This window comes from Esox lucius, chromosome 7, assembly GCF_011004845.1.
Source record: "Esox lucius isolate fEsoLuc1 chromosome 7, fEsoLuc1.pri, whole genome shotgun sequence".
NCBI lineage: Eukaryota > Metazoa > Chordata > Actinopteri > Esociformes > Esocidae > Esox > Esox lucius.
This window is the reverse complement of record NC_047575.1, coordinates 44,858,925-44,879,323: the sequence shown is the minus strand read 5'-3', so window position 1 is coordinate 44,879,323 and position 20,399 is coordinate 44,858,925. Positions and strand designations below refer to the sequence as shown.

General features: G+C 41.3%; 1 protein-coding gene and 1 long non-coding RNA gene across 2 annotated transcripts; one reads left to right on the top strand and one right to left on the bottom strand.

The window, feature by feature from the left end:
* The first annotated feature begins 696 nt into the window (after positions 1-696).
* Positions 697-3,382, top strand: LOC105011314 (glutaredoxin domain-containing cysteine-rich protein 2). The gene is made up of 3 exons (XM_034293021.1): positions 697-1,109; positions 2,105-2,314; positions 2,876-3,382. The coding sequence occupies exons 1-3, from the start codon at positions 774-776 to the stop codon at positions 3,050-3,052; spliced, it is 723 nt and encodes a 240-aa protein (XP_034148912.1). The 5' UTR covers positions 697-773; the 3' UTR covers positions 3,053-3,382.
* A 12,454-nt stretch (positions 3,383-15,836) lies between these two features.
* On the bottom strand, positions 15,837-19,918 carry LOC109615933. Its single transcript, XR_002196931.2, has 4 exons — positions 19,720-19,918; positions 18,702-18,859; positions 18,153-18,361; positions 15,837-17,493 (listed from the first exon to the last, which is right to left on the bottom strand). It is a non-coding gene; the product is annotated as an uncharacterized LOC109615933 (long non-coding RNA).
* Positions 19,919-20,399: the final 481 nt, after the last annotated feature.

The window sequence follows — 20,399 nt, the reverse complement described above, 5'->3', positions numbered from 1 at the left end:
TCTATTTTGGTGCCATCCAACCATAGAATTGTCTTCTACTTTGCCTGAGAGTCACGCACATGCCCTCTGGCAAACGATAGCAGAGATTTGGTGTGCCCTGTTTCATTTTTGGCGATCCCACAAATGCCAATTTTGTGGAGCACCTGGGCTGTTGTTGCAATATGCACACTGTCTCCCAGCTCAACTCCTTTAGGGTCACCATAGGCCTCTTGGTGGCCTCCCTGATTATGGCCCTTTTCCAATGTGTGGAGTCACAGTTCTACCTTAATCTCTCCATTTCTTACTAATGAACCTTACTGTTCTCCAGGGATTTCAGTGCCTTGGAAAACATTTGAGTTCATGTTATAGCACAATAGAATTTCTAAAAGTCCAAGGGGGGTGAATTATTTTAAGAGCCACTGTAACGTGCCAATGGATAAAATATATGTGGTCAAAATGAATTGTCTGCCAGTGGCATAGTTCTGGACTGCACCGCGAAAGCAATTCTCCTCTATTTCTATGTGTACATTTCAAGATTCCCCCTGCCCAGAATCCTTGTTTTCACAACGCTCCACTACTCCTGCCAACATGATTATTTGATGCTACGGTCTCAGTTTTCCCGTTAGCCTTTAGTGAATACAATCTGACACTAAATAATTTAGCTGGAGACAGATTGCAGGTAGAGGTAGAGGCAGCTGTCCGCGGAGCCCTCGATATCTGACCAAGCTCCGTGTCCGAGTCGTTGCAAGGTCTCAGGCTGCTAGCGGCGGTCACATCTCCCCGGCAGCACGACCATGGAGGAGCTCCAGAGGACCCTGGACAAACGGTACGACGGCAAACCCAGGAAGGTGAGGTTCAAGCTGGCCTCGTCGGTTAGCGGGAGGGTGCTGAAACATGTGTACGAGGACGGCCAGGAGGTGGACAGCCCAGAGGAGAAGTACCCCCACAGCTTCCACAGCCACAAGACGCCCAGACACCTGGAGATGGGACAGCTGTGTGGCTTCCAGGAAGTGCAGGACCAGGGCTCGTTCCCTCCTATGGGGCTGATGGCACAGAGGATCAATGTCTACAGAGGCGGGGCTAACTACGGAGCCCCTGCCCAGAGCGAAGCACCAGACGGAGATCCCAACGTGGGTAGCAGTGTCTTGGTTGAAATGTTACGCTGTGGGGGGAATATTCCGTTTTATTTTAATACCCAACCTCTGGATTGCCCTTCGTTGCTGTTACCTTTCATTACCTGGGATTGCATGGTTCGTGATCTTAGATTAGATCTTAGATTCATTCTCTCCTGGTGAGTGGTTTGTCAATGAGTTTTGAAATGCCCCAGAGGTGAGTGGACCAGACCAAACACGAGTAAGACTTTCTCTTCGTTAAACAGAGGATGACTTTTTACATTGTTTTTTATTAATATTTGGCCATCCCAAAACTTTAATAGAGGAAAACAATAAAAAATATATGTTTGTCATTATTAGTGAACACTTCTTCAGCCCATATTTACTATATGATACTTCCTGGTGTAAAATACAGAAACACCATCCATTAATAACTGGCAGAATGTTGTAATCATATGATGTTTTATAACTTGCAATGTTTTATTCAAGTAGAGCTGTCGGGCTACAGCCTATTGAAATGTGAAGAAGGCAAGGGCAACATAATATTTTGGTTTTATGCTGTCATTTTGCCAACCTCAATGGGTGTACAATATTGTAGCCGTACAGCCATAAAGTATCAGCTCATCAGATAACAGTCACATCTTCAGTATTTCATTTACTGGAGGCAGTCAGGAGAAATTACTCCACTGTCTACTTTTATCACTGTGTCATATTTTTCAAAATCACCTTTCATGGAAAGACCGCTGAATAAATCACAAGGCAAGTATTACACAGGCCCATAAACCGTTTTTGATAGTAGCCAACATTTATAAAGGCCTTCAGAGTTGTCACGTTGTGTTTGCTGTACAGCAAAATTCAGACACTCAAAAATAGGCAGTAAAACACAGAAAACAGGCTATTATTACTTTATCACACTGGCCTTAAGCACTAAACCTGTAATGTATACTTCAGTCTGTCTTAATCCACACCTGTACGCTGTCATATCCACCATCATCCTTTTTGTTGTCCTCTAGTCTTCAGTATTGGACTTTGGGAAGATTATCATCTACACCAGTAATCTGCGGATCATTCGAGCCCCCCGGAGGGAAGGCGATGCCGGCAGGCGTCCTCAACCCCCAGGGGGAGCAGACAAGACTTCACAGGGACGTGACAGGGGGGCCAAGAGGAGGCCCAAAGCCGTCTGTCCTCATGGTATGGAGCAGAACACCGATCCACAGGACAAGGTAATTGTGACTGACTCGACCTCCTACAGTGATGCTATCATATGTCTGTCTCTCCCACTAATCACAGTGTCTTTCTGTCTATCCTTCTCTCTCTCTCTCGATCTGTTTCTCTCCCACTAATCACAGTGTCTTACTGTCTATCCTTCTCTCTCTCTCTCTCTGTGTTTCTCTCTGACTAATCACATTGTCTCTCTCTGACTGCCGACTGTGCACAGATACTGATGACTACTTGGTTTTTCTACTCCTGCGGCAGCTGCTGCCACTTACGAGCTAAGATGCTCTCGGTAATTTCCCATGGTCACCCCCCCCCCTCACCACCCCACCTCTCTCTCTCTTTTTCTATCTTTCTGTAAAAACTCAACAACCCAGCCTCTTTCTCTCACTGGGTTTCAAATGTCTTCCGCCTCCTCATAGAATGTTCTTTTCTTCTTCTGTTCTCTCTCTCTCTCTGTCGCTATTTTTTCACTTGTAAATGTGCCATGTTGGTTGGAATCGCCAGAAACGAGTGTGGTGTCAGTGTTCCCTGGTGATACTGGTGACAGCAATATCACCGCTTGTCAGCAGGGCGCGGCATCCGGCTGCCAGCATTGTGGGGGTTCAGGATGCGCCCCCTGTTCCCTGTGCCACGGCAGCAAGCTGTCAATGCTGGCCAACCGCTTCAACGAGTCCATCGGTGTTCTGCGATGCCAGGCCTGCTACCCCGACGGACTGGAGAGGTGCCGGTCTTGTGTCCCGTGACTCCTCCACCACTGGCTGTGTGCTGGCCCCATTGTCTGCCTTGCCTGGAGCGAAGACACCGTAATACAAATATGGTTACGACCGGAAAACGGAGGCCACTGTGTGTGTGTGTTTCAGCGAAGGAGTCGGGGTTCCCTTTCTTGGAAGGGACTGGTGCTTTCAGACGTTCCGCTGGTGGAATCACGGTGAACGGTGTGCCGTGAACACTGCATAATGAAGACCACATAACCAGTCTTTTGGTGTTTAGCCGGCCCGGCTGAGTCCCAACAGAGATAACAGGAACCTCTGACTGCTGTGACGACTTATCATTTTAATTAAAATAATGTAAAACCATTGCATTTTATTTTATCCACAAGGGGAAGCCATTCTATCATCCCCAAATTCACCAGAGAGAAAACGGCTTCTATCTCCCAAATTATGTACAAGGGTAAATTATGCTTTCATTTTCCCAAAGCTTAATGTGCCAGAGTGAGAGAGCAAAAGAAAGAGAGAGCTAGAGAAGAGCGAGAGAGCAAAAGAAAGAGAGAGCTAGAGAAGAGTTAGAGAGCAAAAGAAAGAGAGAGCTAGAGAAGAACGAGAGAGCAAAAGAAAGAGAGAGGTAGAGAAGAGTGAGAGAGCAAAAGAAAGAGAGAGCTAGAGAACCTTCAATAAAGGATGCAGAGTCTCTGGAGGTGCAATGAACTGGTTTTTTATCTTTTTGATTCTGAGGTAATTGCTTAAGAGTTGTCTTGGCAAGAATTAATAAAATGTACTCCAGCCTTATGCTCTTTCTATTAGTCAATTAAGGAATTAACTTACAGGCATTCACTTTGTAAAGCCTTTTTTTCTTACTGGAGATTTAAAAAAATTTAACGAGTGTTTCAGAAAATATCACTGAGATAACTTTTCTGAAATGAAGCAGCTGCAGGTGTCTTTCTGGATTTAGTAGCTGAAAAACACGAAAAGTAATTATTGCCTCTCTTCTATGAAAACGCTGGTCTCGTTCATTGCCTTTCCAATCCTTTGTGTGTGTGTGTGTGTGGGGGGGGCTGGGGGGGGGGCTGCTGCAGAAAAGCCTGAATACAGTGCCTTTACAGGAATCTCTCCTGCGGCACGGACAGTTATTGCTGCAATAACCCTGTGACGTTTAACCCAGAGCCTTTCATATTAGCAACAGAATAATGGTGCCTGGAAAGCTCTCATCAGATGGCAGAGGTGTGTGTGTTCCCCAACAGTGTGCTTCGCTGCTCATTTAACATTCCAAGTTATCCCAGTTCATCTGAACATTCATGAATAATTTCCAGTCATTATATGGAGTTGTTTTCCCCCAAATGTAGCCTATTTATAACTCTCGACATCTGATTACATCTATATGCTCTATACATTCTCAAAAATCTAAATTATGTATATACACACATGTAAAGTTGCTGAATATATGAACGTTCACGGCTTTGCTTATCACTAGAGATAACAAAATAGTGTAGGTTACGCACACATGAAACAAACCTTCAAAATGCCCCTGAAAATATGTTTTTGCACATGCAAGACCAGGCACGGATCAGGTAACAGTGGGGAGACTTCTGTATGAGTAACACTGTTCAGACACTGCTCAGACAATTTTCTCGAAAGGAAATCACTGGGCCTTACAGTGCATTTGCTGTGATGTTGTTCTGAGACTAACAAGACCCAGAACAAAGACTGTTTGTTATTTGCTGTACAACCACCACTTTGTCCGTATTGGTCCAGCAGCTGCCGCCTTCATCAGATTGACCTCTGCTCCATCTCAGCACTTCTCCTCTCACTCCTCCCCAGTGGTCTTCCGAAAGAACCCGGCAAATCAGAGCAATGGAAGACAACAATCAATAATTCAACTCTGAAAGCAAAAACCACAGCGCACCCTTAATTATTTGTTGTATAAGAGGTTTATGGTGTTGGGTTTATTGTTAGATGGTGTAATCCATGTCATGTCTTGATGCTATAATTGGATGAGCCCACGCAGCTGGGAACCTGGAGACCTGTTGTTAGAGGATGCAGATGATGAGACAAGATCTATCACTTCAGAACTGACTATTCTGTGTTTGGCCGCTCTTTGGTTGACACAATGTTTCTCATTCGTCTGAAGTATGATCTGTGAAAGTAGAAAGTGCACACATGTCTAAGAAGTTGAGAAAGGTACTCTGAACATTTCAAGGATTCCCACAAATCAAGTTTCCCTCCCGAATCTACAAAATGTCTCGGCTAAAAGTTGATCATACATCTGAATCTAGGCACTATAAATCCACTCCAATTTGAAATGCAAAAAAAGGAGTGCAGTGAAGCCGGCGCCTGTCAGACCTGACTTCGGCCTTGAAGTGCTTGATTTCCAAACATCCAACTTTGTCTACTTAGGCAGTTTCATTTGCTCAAAATGTCAACAAGGGGCCCCGGGAGACGGAGGGTAGCGCCAACGTTTTGACAGGCCTCTTGATGATGTCAGAATGAGTACGGCGGAAGAGATCAGAGGGCCAGTCTGCAACCGGTCCGTTGTTTGTGCTTAGCTGCTTGAAAGGTGCTCATATTCATGAATCTTTCTCTGTGCAATACGGCGTGCACTTTGGTAGCCTTTAACATTTAACCCGTAACCACTGGCGATGCAGTATTTATTGTCAGGACATCAAGTTCCCATGTATCCCGTGTGTTATGAGACTAAATCCTGCTAGCGTTGAGGTATTTTGTTGTTCATGAACGTCCAGGCATGGAAACTATTGTGCAAAGGGCAAGGTCCCCGATATCTCCTCAAGTCATGAATGTTGACCAACGCGTAATACAGATAATTAAGAATATATTACAGGACAGAATTTCTAGCCACAATAAATACTGAACTTATTCTATATAGCTACTTGGAATCAGGGCTACTTGGCTGGAAAATATCCCAAAGGTCACACCGCATGTAATGAAATTGCTAATGTGCAATTCATATTCCCCTCCAAAAGGATATTTATGACTGCAGCATCTATAGTGTTTTCTTATTATAAGGACTGTACATGAATTACTTCACAGATAAACAGTGTGTATCTGAATGTTACAAAGTGGAAGGCTGTCAAGTTGTCTTCTTTTCAGAGGACACACCACAAACTGAGTTTACACAGCACACATGATATGTGCTGAGGGACACTGGATGAACACAAAGAATCGAATCACAAAACACTATCTGGTATCAGATTTGGCATGAATTGCTTCCCTCCTCATATTTATTGTGGACTGCCGTCGACCCACAGGGCCAGTTATTTCATAGAGTCGGTAATCGTCTACCAGACCTGAAGTGAATTGAGATGAACCTTTCGGCAGTAGTTATTCAAATCCCACCTGTGTGTCAGAACTGCAAGGGGAAGATATGCACCAAGCAGACCAATCTGATAAAGGCTGTAGTTTCAATTGGCTTGTTTGATATCTGGATCAGGAGGTCCATACTTGGGTTTTCATTTGCGTTCGCGAAGATGAATTTGTCTGTGCTGTCAAAACAACAGCTCCATTACCCGACAAGGACTTTAATGCCAACTCACAACTGTTCGTCGGGGTTACCGTTAAGTGATGATAGAGTACCTTCGTAAAGAAACTAAAATCCACACATTTATTCACTGTGATCGCGACCGTGGACAGTGTCTGCTTTGGCAAGAGCACTTACTACATTAAGTACAGAGGAGGCCAGCCGCGAGTGCTAATAAGATGAACACAACAGACTGCCCTTTGAAACCACTGTGCTATAAAGTCATGGAAAATAGAATCTCACTCAGAGTAATGGGAATCATGGAGTGCAGCCATTTTCGCCGTCGATGTTGAAAAGAGAGGCTACTGTATGTAATCTGCTTGTTAGCACACAGTACTGCTGCCGGCCGCTTTCCTCTGGTGAGCCTATCTCAGCCGCGGCACCTCCGCCCACCACCTCTCTGTCCAGAGTCAGCATTCAGTGAACTTGGGCCATTTGCTGAGATTTCTCAGGCCGTTGTCACTAGATTGGATTTCCTGAGTCTGCGTAGGTCAGGGCACCACGCTGTCCCAGGAGAACGGCGGAGAGCTGCAATGTGGCGCTTGGCCTTCAAAAGGGAGCCGTTCTCCGCGGGCTCACCAGGGAGCTCGCTAATCGCTCGGAGCTCCTCTAAAAAGGAGGCGCCGAGGCATTTTGCTGACACACACACAAAACACAGCGGGCAGGCAGCGTGGATGTGGTAATTGATCAATCGTTCAATGTAGACATTAAGGGCAGCGGTAATCTGGGGTTGGTGTACGTCAATGTGATTCTATGGGGCTGTCTTAGTGAATGTGAATGGTTAAAAGAATAGTTTATGCAATTTGGGGAATTTGAAAGAAGTCTCCTTTTCAGGTTTTGTTACCTTGTCCACATATCCCCATCTACTGTCCAGACATTAACACAACGTAGTCTGTGATAAAATGAGGCCGACACGGCAGCCATTTTGTCACATGTACATGTGTAGAAATGAAAGAGATATGTGTAGAAATGAACACAGTGTAACAGTACAGATTGGTAATGGTGGCAACATTTCTGGTCGATAATTAATAAAATGTCTTTATCAACACTGAAATTCCTTTCGTGCCGGGCGAGTTTTGGGTTGGCAGCAGGGGATATATATAAGCAGGAAAAGGTTTCTCAGTGCCACACATAACAAACATACAGTACGGGAATACCTCTTAGGATCATTAGACCATACACGTCACATTCACACCCAAATCTCCCAGCTCTAACTCTAGCCTAGTAGGACAAGTCAAATCATCCCTTCAGCCCACTCTTCTTAATAAATGAACCAATGCCCTGACACCAACTTCAGCCTTTGTTTTATCTGTCGTGTGAAAAAAGAAGCCGGTCAGAAGGCAGATCAAAGCTGTGCTATTTGAGTAAACTTTTAATGAGGGCTTCCAAAGGCTAATTAATTGGAGATTTTAATTGCGGCGATATATTTGGATGGACGTGTGTGGGATTCCTGGGGTACTGGCCAATCATCCCTGCTCATATTGTTGATTGAGCAGAGGCAGAGAGTTCAGGGTGCCTTTGTCCCGATGTGTCCAGGGCTGTGGTCTGACGGTGCTTCATTAGTTCGGGAGAGCTCCTCTCCCCCCCCCCTTTTTTTTTTATATGAATATCTGCAACAATGTCATTTGCTGGGTGCAATGCTACATTAAAATGTGTATCTGCAAAAGTTACATCAATAATGATTTTTTAAACAACATGAAAGTACGTAGTGGACTGATCGAGGTAAGAATGCATAAAGATGAAGTCAAATTCGTCCTTCAGGGGTTGTTTCTTTTGGTCTCAATGTGCCACGAAAGGCAAAGTGCTTCATGTACCTATTTACTCACATTGTACAAGCTGTGAAATGATGAGGCATCTTTATAACTAAGACCAGAGGGGACTGTGGGAGGGGTGGAATCAATATGCATTCCAGTAAATACAGCAAGAACACTGACATTGCAATTCCCTACAAATCTTTTCAATGATGAAGATTTGAGTTTGGAATTTGTGCTACTTTCTGAATTCACTGGAATTGAAAGAGAACTGAGCTGAACTCTAGTCCTGGTAGTCCACTGTGAGTCAATGCAAAACCTGAGTCCGTTAAGTGACTCAAATGGGATCCAGCTACTGCATAGGATCTACTGTGTTTTATGTGATGACTATGTGTTTTACACAGCGTAGTAATGGACCGGCACTCACTGCATGCAACTCAGAGGTCATGAGATGTTATTAGTTCAGGCCAGCCATGCAAGTAAGATTAATTACAGCAGAAATGTGTGACAGTGTGGTTGCTAACTGATTTAATTATCTATTATTTGACTCACGTAAGCAGAATGCATGACAATCACATTCATTATTGTTTTCTTGAAATGAACTAATTACATGATGGTTTCTGTTTTTCTTCATCATTGCCATCATGCATAGCGTGATTTGCTAATATTTAATTCATTTCTTGTTTCAGGCCCATTAACTCAAATGATTAATTTAAAGATTTAACAATATTGTTTAGATGTGACCCGTAACCATAAACAAATTGTCGTTCCTCACGTTGATAAATCACATCCGTCTATTATACTAAATTATACTAACAAAAACCTACAATCAACTACGCAACAATAACATGGTATCTCTCTCCTACTCAAGATGGCCATCACACGTTTGTGGTATAGAGTTGTTACTGTTAGGCTGCGGGTCTGGATTGAAGACGATGTATTCAGCAGGGCAAATGTTTTCCGTCCTGTTTTCAGGTACGAGTTAGTCACACTTGCCTAAAACCCCCACATCAACCGGATCCATATTTACATTGCATTATTACGCCAGAGTTCTAAATTGATTTCATAACCTGCCACTGACCACGAGAGAAACACGTTTTTTTCTTTCCACCACTGAAATTCAGCTTCTTTCATGTCACCGCCCAACTCTCTGTCTGCCTTGTTTCAAATATTAATTTCCTTAAACTAATTCTCCATTGCCCTGTTGTGTGAAAACATTCATGAATTTGACCTCATAGTTATCAAATATCCAGAAACACATGAGCCCAGCTCGCAGATCTGCAGAAAGGGAACCCATCATTCTGTCTCCCAAAGAAAAACAGTTTCACAGAGAGGTGTAGTTCCCTCGGAGTCATCAGCATGTATTTGTGCAGCAGGAGTGCAGACAAATTGACAAAGCCACAGTGTTGGTCCCAACCCAAGAGCACCGGTTCTGTCATGGAGGGCAGAGACTCACTGAGCTAAAACTAAATATGTGGTCTCCATCTCTCCCATGGCATCCCGCTGTGTCATCCAACACCCGTGTGTGGTCAGTCAGGCAGCTTCTAGGGCTGCTATAACTCGTCACCGTTACATGTGAGCCGAGCCGGTTCATGTTAATTGCCCACTCTGGGAAGATGAAAGGGATATTTTACTTTTTTCATTTTATTTATTTGGCCTTTTGAATACACATTTCTGTTAGTGCAATAGTATCATCCATACAGGTTTCTTTTAGTGCAATAGTATCATCCATGCAGGTTTCTTTTAGTGCTATAGTATCATCCATGCAGGTTTCTTTTAGTGCTATAGTATCATCCATGCAGGTTTCTTTTAGTGCTGTAGTATCATCCATACAGGTTTCTTTTAGTGCAATAGTATCATCCATACAGGTTTCTTTTAGTGCTGTAGTATCATCCATACAGGTTTCTTTTAGTGCAATAGTATCATCCATACAGGTTTCTTTTAGTGCTGTAGTATCATCCATACAGGTTTCTTTTAGTGCTGTAGTATCATCCATACAGGTTTCTTTTAGTGCAATAGTATCATCCATGCAGGTTTCTTTTAGTGATATAGTATCATCCATGCAGGTTTCTTTTAGTGCTGTAGTATCATCCATACAGGTTTCTTTTAGTGCAATAGTATCATCCATACAGGTTTCTTTTAGTGCTGTAGTATCATCCATACAGGTTTCTTTTAGTGCTGTAGTATCATCCATACAGGTTTCTTTTAGTGCAATAGTATCATCCATACAGGTTTCTTTTAGTACTGTAGTATCATCCATACAGGTTTCTTTTAGTGCTGTAGTATCATCCATACAGGTTTTTTTAGTGCTATAGTATCATCCATGCAGGTTTCTTTTAGTGATATAGTATCATCCATACAGGTTTCTTTTAGTGATATAGTATCATCCATGCAGGTTTCTTTTTGTGCTATAGTATCATGCATACAGGTTTCTTTTAGTGCAATAGTATCATCCATACAGGTTTCTTTTTGTGCTATAGTATCATGCATACAGGTTTCTTTTAGTGCTATAGTATCATCCATACAGGTTTCTTTTAGTGCTATAGTATCATCCATACAGGTTTCTTTTAGTGCTATAGTATTATCCATGCAGGTTTCTGTTATGTATTGATGTATGGAGACAGAATTGCTTCTGAATTATTGCAAATGTGCAGACCACGATTTACAGATGTATATTACAATGTGTAATAACAATATACAATTTACAAATGAATGTAACATCCACAAACTAATGTCTCAAGATCTGCAAATACAAAACACGATCCACAAATACATTTCACTACCCATAAATGAACTCCTTTCTACTTGCACCTCAAAGCAAGGATTTGAATATATGAGAAATGATTTGCAATTATCCCTCACACCTTTGAACAGTAAATACACTATTGTGGATCACATTATATTTGTGGATTGGTTCCTATTTGTTTGTGTGATTTTGACTCAAGTTCTGTGATGTTACTACTACATATAAATCTACAATTGCACAAATTCTACAAACAAATACATCATGATCTGTAAACAGTCCAAAAATGTAATTCAAACAAACACGTTTAAAATTCACAAATACTGTACGATCTGTAAACATGAAACACGATCCGCAATCACAATTCACAATATGCAAACTATTTTTCGTCCGGTGAAGACGTATTTGTGAGTGGCATGTAAGTTTGTGGAACGTATCGTATTTGTGGATCGCAAACTGTCTATGGATTGGTTCCTGTTTGTTTACAGATTTTTTATTATCAATTAGCCTATTAAAATGATTAACGTGGATGAGCAAACACAACATGCCATTGGAACACAGCATTGATTGTTGCTGATAATGGACCTTTGTATGCCTATTTACATATTCCATTAAAAATCAGCTGTTTCCAGATACAATAGTCATTTACAACAAAAACAATGTTTACACTGTATTTCTGATCAATTTGATGTTATTTTAATGGACAAAATATTTTATTTTAAAAACAAAGACATTTTTCAGTGATCTCAAACTTTTGAACGGTAGTGTAATCACCTGTGAATTCACCTTGATTGAACTTGCAGGTGCTTAAACCATCACAAGCAGTTGCTAGAGCGAGTCAGCAAGACACACCTAGTCTAGGCCTCCAGTAAAACCTCAGCTACTGCCTTAAGTTTTGTCTTCAGCAACATCCAGGGCTTCGTGCCCTGGATGTGCATCCCACAAATCTCCGTCAATTGCAAGATGCTATCCTATCAATATGGGCCAACATTTCTAAAGAATGCTTTCAGCACCTTGTTGAATCAATGCCACGTAGAATTAAGGCAGTTCTGAAGGCGAAAGGGGGTCAAACACAGTATTAGTATGGTGTTCCTAATAATCCTTTAGGTGAGCGTACATTGCATTGCAAGCTTTTTTCATTGACTCAAATTCAAACAGCTGGTTGATGATTCTGCAGCTTGCTAGCAAACGTCAGCTAACCGCAGGCTAGTGTAGTATGACCTGTAATTCAATGCAGTGAAAATGTATGCAGGTGATGGTTATTAATGTGTCTTATTGTATTGAGTGGTAGAAGTAAAGAAAGTCATATTAATATTATTGAAATTATATAGTTATGCTTAGTGATATACTGGGGAGACAAATCATACTTTTTCCCCTAGATGAAGGGGTCCTGTCCCCCCCTTTTTTGGGACAGTTTAATGACCGCACAGGTGATGTTAAATAAAACAGCATCTGAGCCGTCTCTAAGAGGAGACATGGGGCCAATTTAGACCATGCAGAAGGTTTACTTTATAATTCATTGAAGTCCAACGGTGGCCAGAGAGTAGTGAGCAAATTTACAGTGAGGTAAACAACTTTGTAATTAGAGTCATTGATCACGCACCTGGCCTAGTGGACCATGAGAAGGTTCTGTCTGCACAGCCAACATTCTATCAATCCAGTTTCCATTATATTCAGTTGTTTCTGTGTAGTCGGCTCGGAAATTATGAAGGATTTGGATTTCAGATGTGGATAATTACAGCAACGCTATTAATTTTGTTCCCTTAGGCAAGCGGAGTTGTGAGATGCCCATGTGAGCAAAAGCACATGCTTGGATAATAGGCTCCCATTTTCATGTCTGGGGAAAAATGTCATAATTCTGTAGTCTCAATTGTATGTAATCTAACGTCTGTGTTAAGTTTCCTGAGCATGCACTGTTCATGTGTACATACTACTAAGGATATTTTAATATACATATACAATCTTTGAAATTATTTATATTAATGGGGAGCGTTTCCTTTTTACAGAATGTGACTTGACCTACTATCAACAAGGCACAATTTTCTTTCCATTAAGTGAAAAAGGAAATCATTAATATCATGTGTATGTGTTTGTTAATACATTTTATTGTGAGGACGTTATATTAGACATTTGCACTCACTACTGTAAGTCGCTCAGAATAAGGGCGTTAACTAAATTACTCAAATGTAAATGTCCAGCTCCATGTTTGCTGGTATGGGTGTAATTCGGCGAATGTTCGGCCCATAGGTGGCATCCGAGTTGGGTGCTTTTGTAAGTCAGCCTGCTTCTGCAATATAAAATGAACACCAGAACAGATCCTGCTTTGCCAATGAACTGTTTCAGTGGTCAGTTCATTACCAGTTGGCCCCAATATGTGCCTGAATTACATTAAGCCATTGTGTTAAGAACACAAGCAAATTCATGTAACATCCTAATATTTCGAACCAACATATTATGTGGTAACAGGAGGTATTTCTGACCATTTTCAATTGTTATGTGGTAGAGTTTTTCTGACTCTCTACATCTGTTAATGGTCTTACCATCCTATTGAAGAGACAATAGTTCTCCAGGTTACAAACTAGGCTTCTTGTCACTCTTTTGGCTGATGTTAGCGGGATCCATCAAACCATCCCTTCTGAGGTACGGGGTGCAGAGGCAGGTCTTCTGACTTCAATGCATCGCTCTTGTTTTCTGGACTGAAAGAAGAAAAGTAACATGTTATGAAATATACATTGAATTACAGGAAAGTCAATACGATAGTTTCCATTGGAATATGGCCCAGAGTGAGCAATAGTTAGGGTGCATGGTGCTCTGAATTCAATTCCTGCTAATATGATAATAGGCCAACTAGCTGAGGGAGACTTCCATCATCTAGACTTGTGCAGCCTGATCTGTGGGGGTTATAATTCAACACTGTCAGCAACGACGGCCCCAGCCCTCTGTACCCAGGGAAAAAAGGCCAGCACAAAACCCTGTAGCTGGTCACAAGGGGAACTCTACATACAGTAACCACAGAGATCCAGGCTACACTTGTGAGTCGCACAATACTGTTTTGAACGTTGTTTTGAAGACTGAAGCCAGGCTGAAGTTTCGACAATCTTTCATTGAAAATTATACACCATTCAAATCTAGCCAAAACGCCGGCAATTTGACCATCCCAAATTATCTTTACACCCCCTTTTATGTATAAAGGGGGTGTAAAGATAATTGTGGCGGCCAAGCCGATACATTCGTTTTTTCGGCAACAGACCTACTGATCTTTATCGTAATGTATTGGCTTAGTATGTACGTGCTGTGACTTTGATGATATAATACGACTAATAATACAGGCTGTTAGCAGGCCAGCAGTTATTAGCCAACACTTGCGATACGTCCCTGGATGGGCTGTGGTAAACGCAACTCTTTGAATCCATGTCTGACACAATGTCTGTATGAAATTAAATATTCTGGCAAACATTTCTGAGGTAATTAACATGACCAAATACATTTCATGAAGAATATTTCAGTAATCCTACAGTTCCAATCATAAAGGGATATGACTTTCAAAAATGTTAGTATGTTGTATAAAATATACGACAGCCTATTGTAATCATTGTTAAGCTGATTTGGGCAAAACACTTTCTAGTGCTCAGGCTAAATATGAATGTTTGTTAGATCTGATTTTATCACAGGGCTTTGTATAATACTGACAGTCAATGCAGAAGCGCTTGGGCAACAACCAAATTAACACGCCAAATTCTCCTGCCAAATCATTCCTATCCAGTGTCATTGAAGCAGAAGCCATGAAGCCCTACTAAGATTGCTACTAAGACTTAAAAAAAAGTAAGCAGGATATTGAGAAATATGGCAAATTATTTTCCTGAGTTTGATATAATCCTGTAATCTTCTGAACATTTTAATCTCAGATTCATACAATGTTATTATTGCTGTTACTGGCTATTTGTATGAACAATTCTTGATAATGTACCTTTGAAGACTTAAAAGTCACAACACATTTTTTGTCAGATCAGTCTTTGGACTGATCTGACAAGACTTTAAATTTGTTGTTTATTACATTATTATTTTGATTACGTATTTATTTAAAATGTCTGTTTTCTAGCCCCTCTGTCTCCCACCCCCAATATTACCATTGTATTCAAGTCCCTCTCATCCAAACAACTCCAAGCTATGTGGGAAAGTTGAAAATCACGGCAACCTTTCCTCTTAAGCCTGCACCATTTTGCTGCCACTCCTCTGCTAACTACAACTGTTTGAAGTTTGTGGTTAGTTTAGCAAGGATTTGGTACTAGGCAGTTTCATGCACAATTGTAAAGAAATGCCCCTCATGATGTGTGGAGTTCAGAACAAAAGGGCAGCAGTCAGAATGACTGTAGGCACATATTGTTCATGTTATATTCTGACCTGCAATAGTCTAAGTACAGTCAAACTATGAAATACATATGTTGCCGAAAAACAGTATCAACCCAAAGATGTAACTGATTCCAGAGGAGGGACAATACACATTTTAGGCTGTCATCTTGTCTTTTGTTTAATTTATTTGGTGTTTTACAATAGCTGATGTAAGTTGTCTGAACAATTCCCAACCACTCCAATAGCCTACATAGACTAATTAGGGTTCTAATATCAGCAAAAGCACTACTGTAATTCCCAAATGGCTATTTCCATTCTTTCACATTCCTCCCCTACAAATTATGTTGATGTAATTTGGTATTTCAAATGTATCATGATGACTTCTGTCTTAAAAACAATATATTCTGTCAAGTATTTGTGATGGATAGATTTGAACATAAGCCAAGTCATTGGAATATGTAACATTAAAAATATGTATTAATTATTATTTAACTATCAAGTCTCTGAACAGTGCAGTAAAGGTTTTGCAAATCAGCCTCACCAACCTGAAGATTCAATATTTGTTGTTTGTGGGATAAATTGTAGTATTTGGGTAACATAGATCAGGGATGGATGGCCAATTCTCTTGTGAGCTTCGGCCTGGTTTTCTGCATTCCTTTTAGAGGGAAAGTTCACCAAAATAAAGGACCTGCTCTTTTTATTTGATAATGTTTATGGACAATACGAGGCTGCTATCCATTTTATGGTTACATATTCAAAAACACTTCACAGTTTCTGGTCCAAAACCTGGGAACATAAAGATGTTTGTGTGTAGGGTTCTCTTTAATGTGCTCCGTCTTCTCCTCTACAACACATGCCCTGACAACCCCTTTAAAACGAAACGAAAAAGATTTAAGCCCAGATTTCCAGTCCTGCTGAGAATGTCCTTTTGGACTACTGAGGACTGCTGTGATTATTTTATCATAGCTGTTATGTTGTTATTGCATGGACCGAACTCTCACAACGCCAGTAGGTTACAACATGGTCAGAAATCCTGGTCTCATCGTTGCTGTGGAGCAGCATGGTTAAAGTGCTTCACCCTCTTAGCGGAGAGTCTTACAGCTCTTTTCCCGTAATACGTAACACAGCCTTGGGTCCGTCTGTTGCAGATTTATTTAGCGATGGAATTGTTGTTCTTTCTTTTAATCAGCCACAAAATGCAATTAAGCCATTACCAAACCTCTGAGATGAAGTCAATGTCACCTTCCCGGATGAAGTTTATTTGTCCCTTTTCATCCCCAGAACTTTGCAAAGAGAGGCTGTAGTAGCACAGGGCATGGGATTTAAATCTCTGACCTGGATTAGCAATTTCTTCTAAGATAACATATGTAATTGTTTTAAGATGGCCAATGCATGGATCATTTAACAATAAGATAATGAGATGCTGGACAAAAGTTTGGGGTCACTTAGAAATGTCCTTATTTCTGAAAGAGAAGCACATTTTCTGTCCATTAGAATTACATCAAATTGATCCGAAACACAGTGTAGACAGTGTTCATTCTGTAAATGACTACTGTAGCCTGAAACGGCTGATTTTCAATGGAATATCTACATAGGCATACAGAGGCCCATTATCAGCTTTTTGGGTTTAGTCTAAACTGTTCGCTTAGAACAGAACGTCAAAACGTAACATGGTTAAAAAACAGGATTCTGCCAATAACATACACAGACATTGCAAAACGTAAATTTAACTCTTGAGAGTATTCTCCAGAGACCTATCAATGACTGACACCACCCGCCGATACAAACCATTCATGTGTTCCTTCTAATTTTTCCCTTCATATTTATCTCCTTCACAGCGTGTTTCTAAGCCATGGTAGGTCGGTTATAAACATGAATTTGGCCCTCAGTCAGTCAGTGCCGAGTCCTGGGTTGAATTAAATAGTGCAAATGTTGCGAACAGAGAATGTGAGTTTCTTATCAGACATATTCAGGTCGGCGCCTCCCTGTTGTGTTTCCGTTAGGTTCCTTCTGGTTCCTGAAGAACAGAAGGTGTGTGATGAGTCCGGTGGGTCGGGACCTGGCGCCATTGTACTGCATCTCATCATCTCATCTGTAATTAAAGCTGGACAATTAGCCGTGGCCTCCTCATCCAGAGCATGCAACAGTTAAACAGGGCTATTGGTCTCGCCTCACTAATAATCTATCAAGTAATTAAATACTGAGCCAATGGGGGCCAGTCACAAGAGGTTTCCATTAGCATATTGAAGGAAATGGGCTGATTCAGAAAACCGCGTCAGTTGAATAGCTCTGTGTGAAGTTGGAAAAGACGTGAACCTATAAAAGAAAAAAAGCAACCCCGGTAAGACTGATACACTGGTATGCTTTTTAATTACCATTTTAACGGGTCTGTGGTCTGTCCTCATCGGACTGATATTACATTTCAGCCTGGACAATTTAGAGGGCCCCTATGACTAATTACATTGTCCCACTATTCATGAATTCGGTCGGGACGGATCTCATCCAAAGACAGATTGGAAGACACACTCCCCAGCGCTCTGACAGGAAACCCCTTGCGTGGCGAATGAGGTCTAACTTCATATCATACCATTAGAAACTATCAGGAGATATGGAGGTATGACTTTCCTAGTTACGCCTTCGCTTTCATTCAGCTGAGCAGTCGTTTGATTTCCTTGACTTTAAACTCACATGTCCATACTGAAGTCAGATTTTCACAGAGAGCAGATTGGACACTGCCGTTGGCTGACTCACCTGGTCCGTTGTTGATTGGTTGTGGGCTCTGGGATGCGTCCAATTGTTTCCTCTGTTTGAAATGACCCTGCTGATTTGGTACCAGGCTACTCTGGACACATCTGCTGCTAATCATATTGGCAGATTCATAAAAGCAGGTTGGGTAACCTTCTGAAGTGTCGCTCTGGGACAGGCTCAGAGATCGGACGCATTCGTCAGCTCCATCTCCCCTGTCAGTTAAGATATGAAAGAGCTATCCGTTTATTTGGAGGTTTACAATAGCATGCTCAAATACATTATGCCAGATATTATTCACCAGGCGATGGGGTTGCGGAACAAGGGTTTATTTGGTAATCATATTTGATGACTAAAATGTAAATGTGAATTTGGCTCATATTGAATGCAGCGTTGTGCCTGCAGAGATTGCAATGAGCTACTTTCATAAAACCAGTCTTGTTGTTTCATTTTTCAGCTATGTAAAGCAACATAATAAAATGTTACTACAGGTTGCCCGAGATGACTTGTTGCTGCATATGAACGTCTGATGTTTGAGGAATTCTGTAATTTTACCAAAGTATGATGGTTTCTAAGAAGACAAGGAAGTCAAAAATGGGGTCATCGGTTGGCAGACCCCTCCTGCTGCCACCTATATCCTCCTTCCAGTAACGTAGTCTGTCAGTGTCGCCTGGCATCTCATTAATTTCTCATTAGGCCGGATAATGAGGAGTCTTTGCACAGGCAACAGTGTTGGAGGGATATTCACATTGGTGTAAAAAAAGCAACAAAAAAAAAACATTAACATTAGCTTCCTGTTGACACAGAGGACAGAAGACACATCTGCTTGAAATTATACCCAGATCGGGACTCTTCTCAGGCCTGTCTCACACTTTGATCAGGCTACAGTAATAATATGGGAATATTGCAGTATTTTCTCACATTAAATTTGTTGATAAACCAAATTGCTATTTCTCCCTAAATTTAAGATGGCAGTTTCGAAATGTAGTAATCACCGTAGGTTTTGACTGATGGCTTCCAGGAAAGCCTTCAGGTAAATGCAGCAGGTTTTTTTTTAACTCTAAAAGTTAAACGAATTCAGTGGCAATCAAACGCTTCCAAGCAACCAAGCCATAACGATATATGATGTAATTATATTCTTAGCATGCAACCATTTAAATAATTCAGCGTCTAACTTATCATGAATCATTTATCGACTAAATTAGTTCAATCCCTTCTCATGTAATGGGACTTTCAATATCAGAGAGAGGCACTTTCAATCAAAGCCACTCCCTAATTGGGTAAACAATACAATGGCTTTTAGGATGCTAAGCTTATTCTTATTCAAATCATTACTTGTGTCTGGGCACCATGCCACAGTTGCGTTTAGAAGATTGAACGTTATATTTTACAGGCAATATTCTTGCTAGCTATCATCAAAGTATCTCAACTCATTCTCTCCTCGTTTTTTAATTGTATCTGCTTGTGTCTTCAGTCTCCTGCTGAGGAATGATTGATGTTAGCAGGATTTGCCAGCAACAACATTGATTCAGCATCCGTTGACACTTTGGAAGATGTAAATGAAAAGTCTTACCTGTAAATGCTAAGTGTTTTCCTTCTGTCTGTGTGAGCTGGTAGCATAGCAAAGCAAGCACGTTTATTTCTATAGCACAATTCATACATAGGAGCAATTCAATGTGCTTTTCAAAGAAAAATATAAATATAAAAATGCAATCGAATAAAAACAGAAAAAATAAGACGGACTGTTACAACTCTCCACCCTGGTATTTCAGTCCTCGCGCGCTAAGCCCTCGGATGAAGCCGTCAGCATAGGTAGCAAACAGAAATCAGCCCTGGTAGACCACCTCCTTTTTAGCTGTAATACATCTGTCAGTTGATAAGTGAGATATTGTGGTTGGACATCCATAAAAGTATAATTCTCAAATGATGACTAATTCTGATAGAGGGCATTGGGAAGATGTGGGATTTCATATTTTAAATGTTTTGACTTCAGGAGAAGCTCAGCTGCCCTTCCTCCAATTTGCCCTGGGTTGCTCCCCAGTCAACTCTATGGAGTCCTTTTGCTTTCTGGGCACCATCATCGGCCAGGGCCTCAAGTGGGTGCTGAACATCACCTCGCTTACAAAGAAAGCACAGCAGAGGATTTACTTCCTGCAGCAGCTGAAAACGTTCAACCTGCCAAAGACAATGACATGGAAGTGAGTGGGGCTGATTCCTCAAACCCTGGAAATTGACTATTCAGAACTCTACCCT

Bases quoted from the DNA above. Each gene is read 5' to 3' on its own strand.
- LOC105011314 (XM_034293021.1), top strand. From the start codon at position 774: ATGGAGGAGCTCCAGAGGACCCTGGACAAACGGTACGACGGCAAACCC. The intron at 1,110-2,104 runs GTGGGTAGCAGT...GTTGTCCTCTAG, and splicing joins CACCAGACGGAGATCCCAAC to TCTTCAGTATTGGACTTTGG. The intron at 2,315-2,875 runs GTAATTGTGACT...ACCGCTTGTCAG, and splicing joins ACACCGATCCACAGGACAAG to CAGGGCGCGGCATCCGGCTG.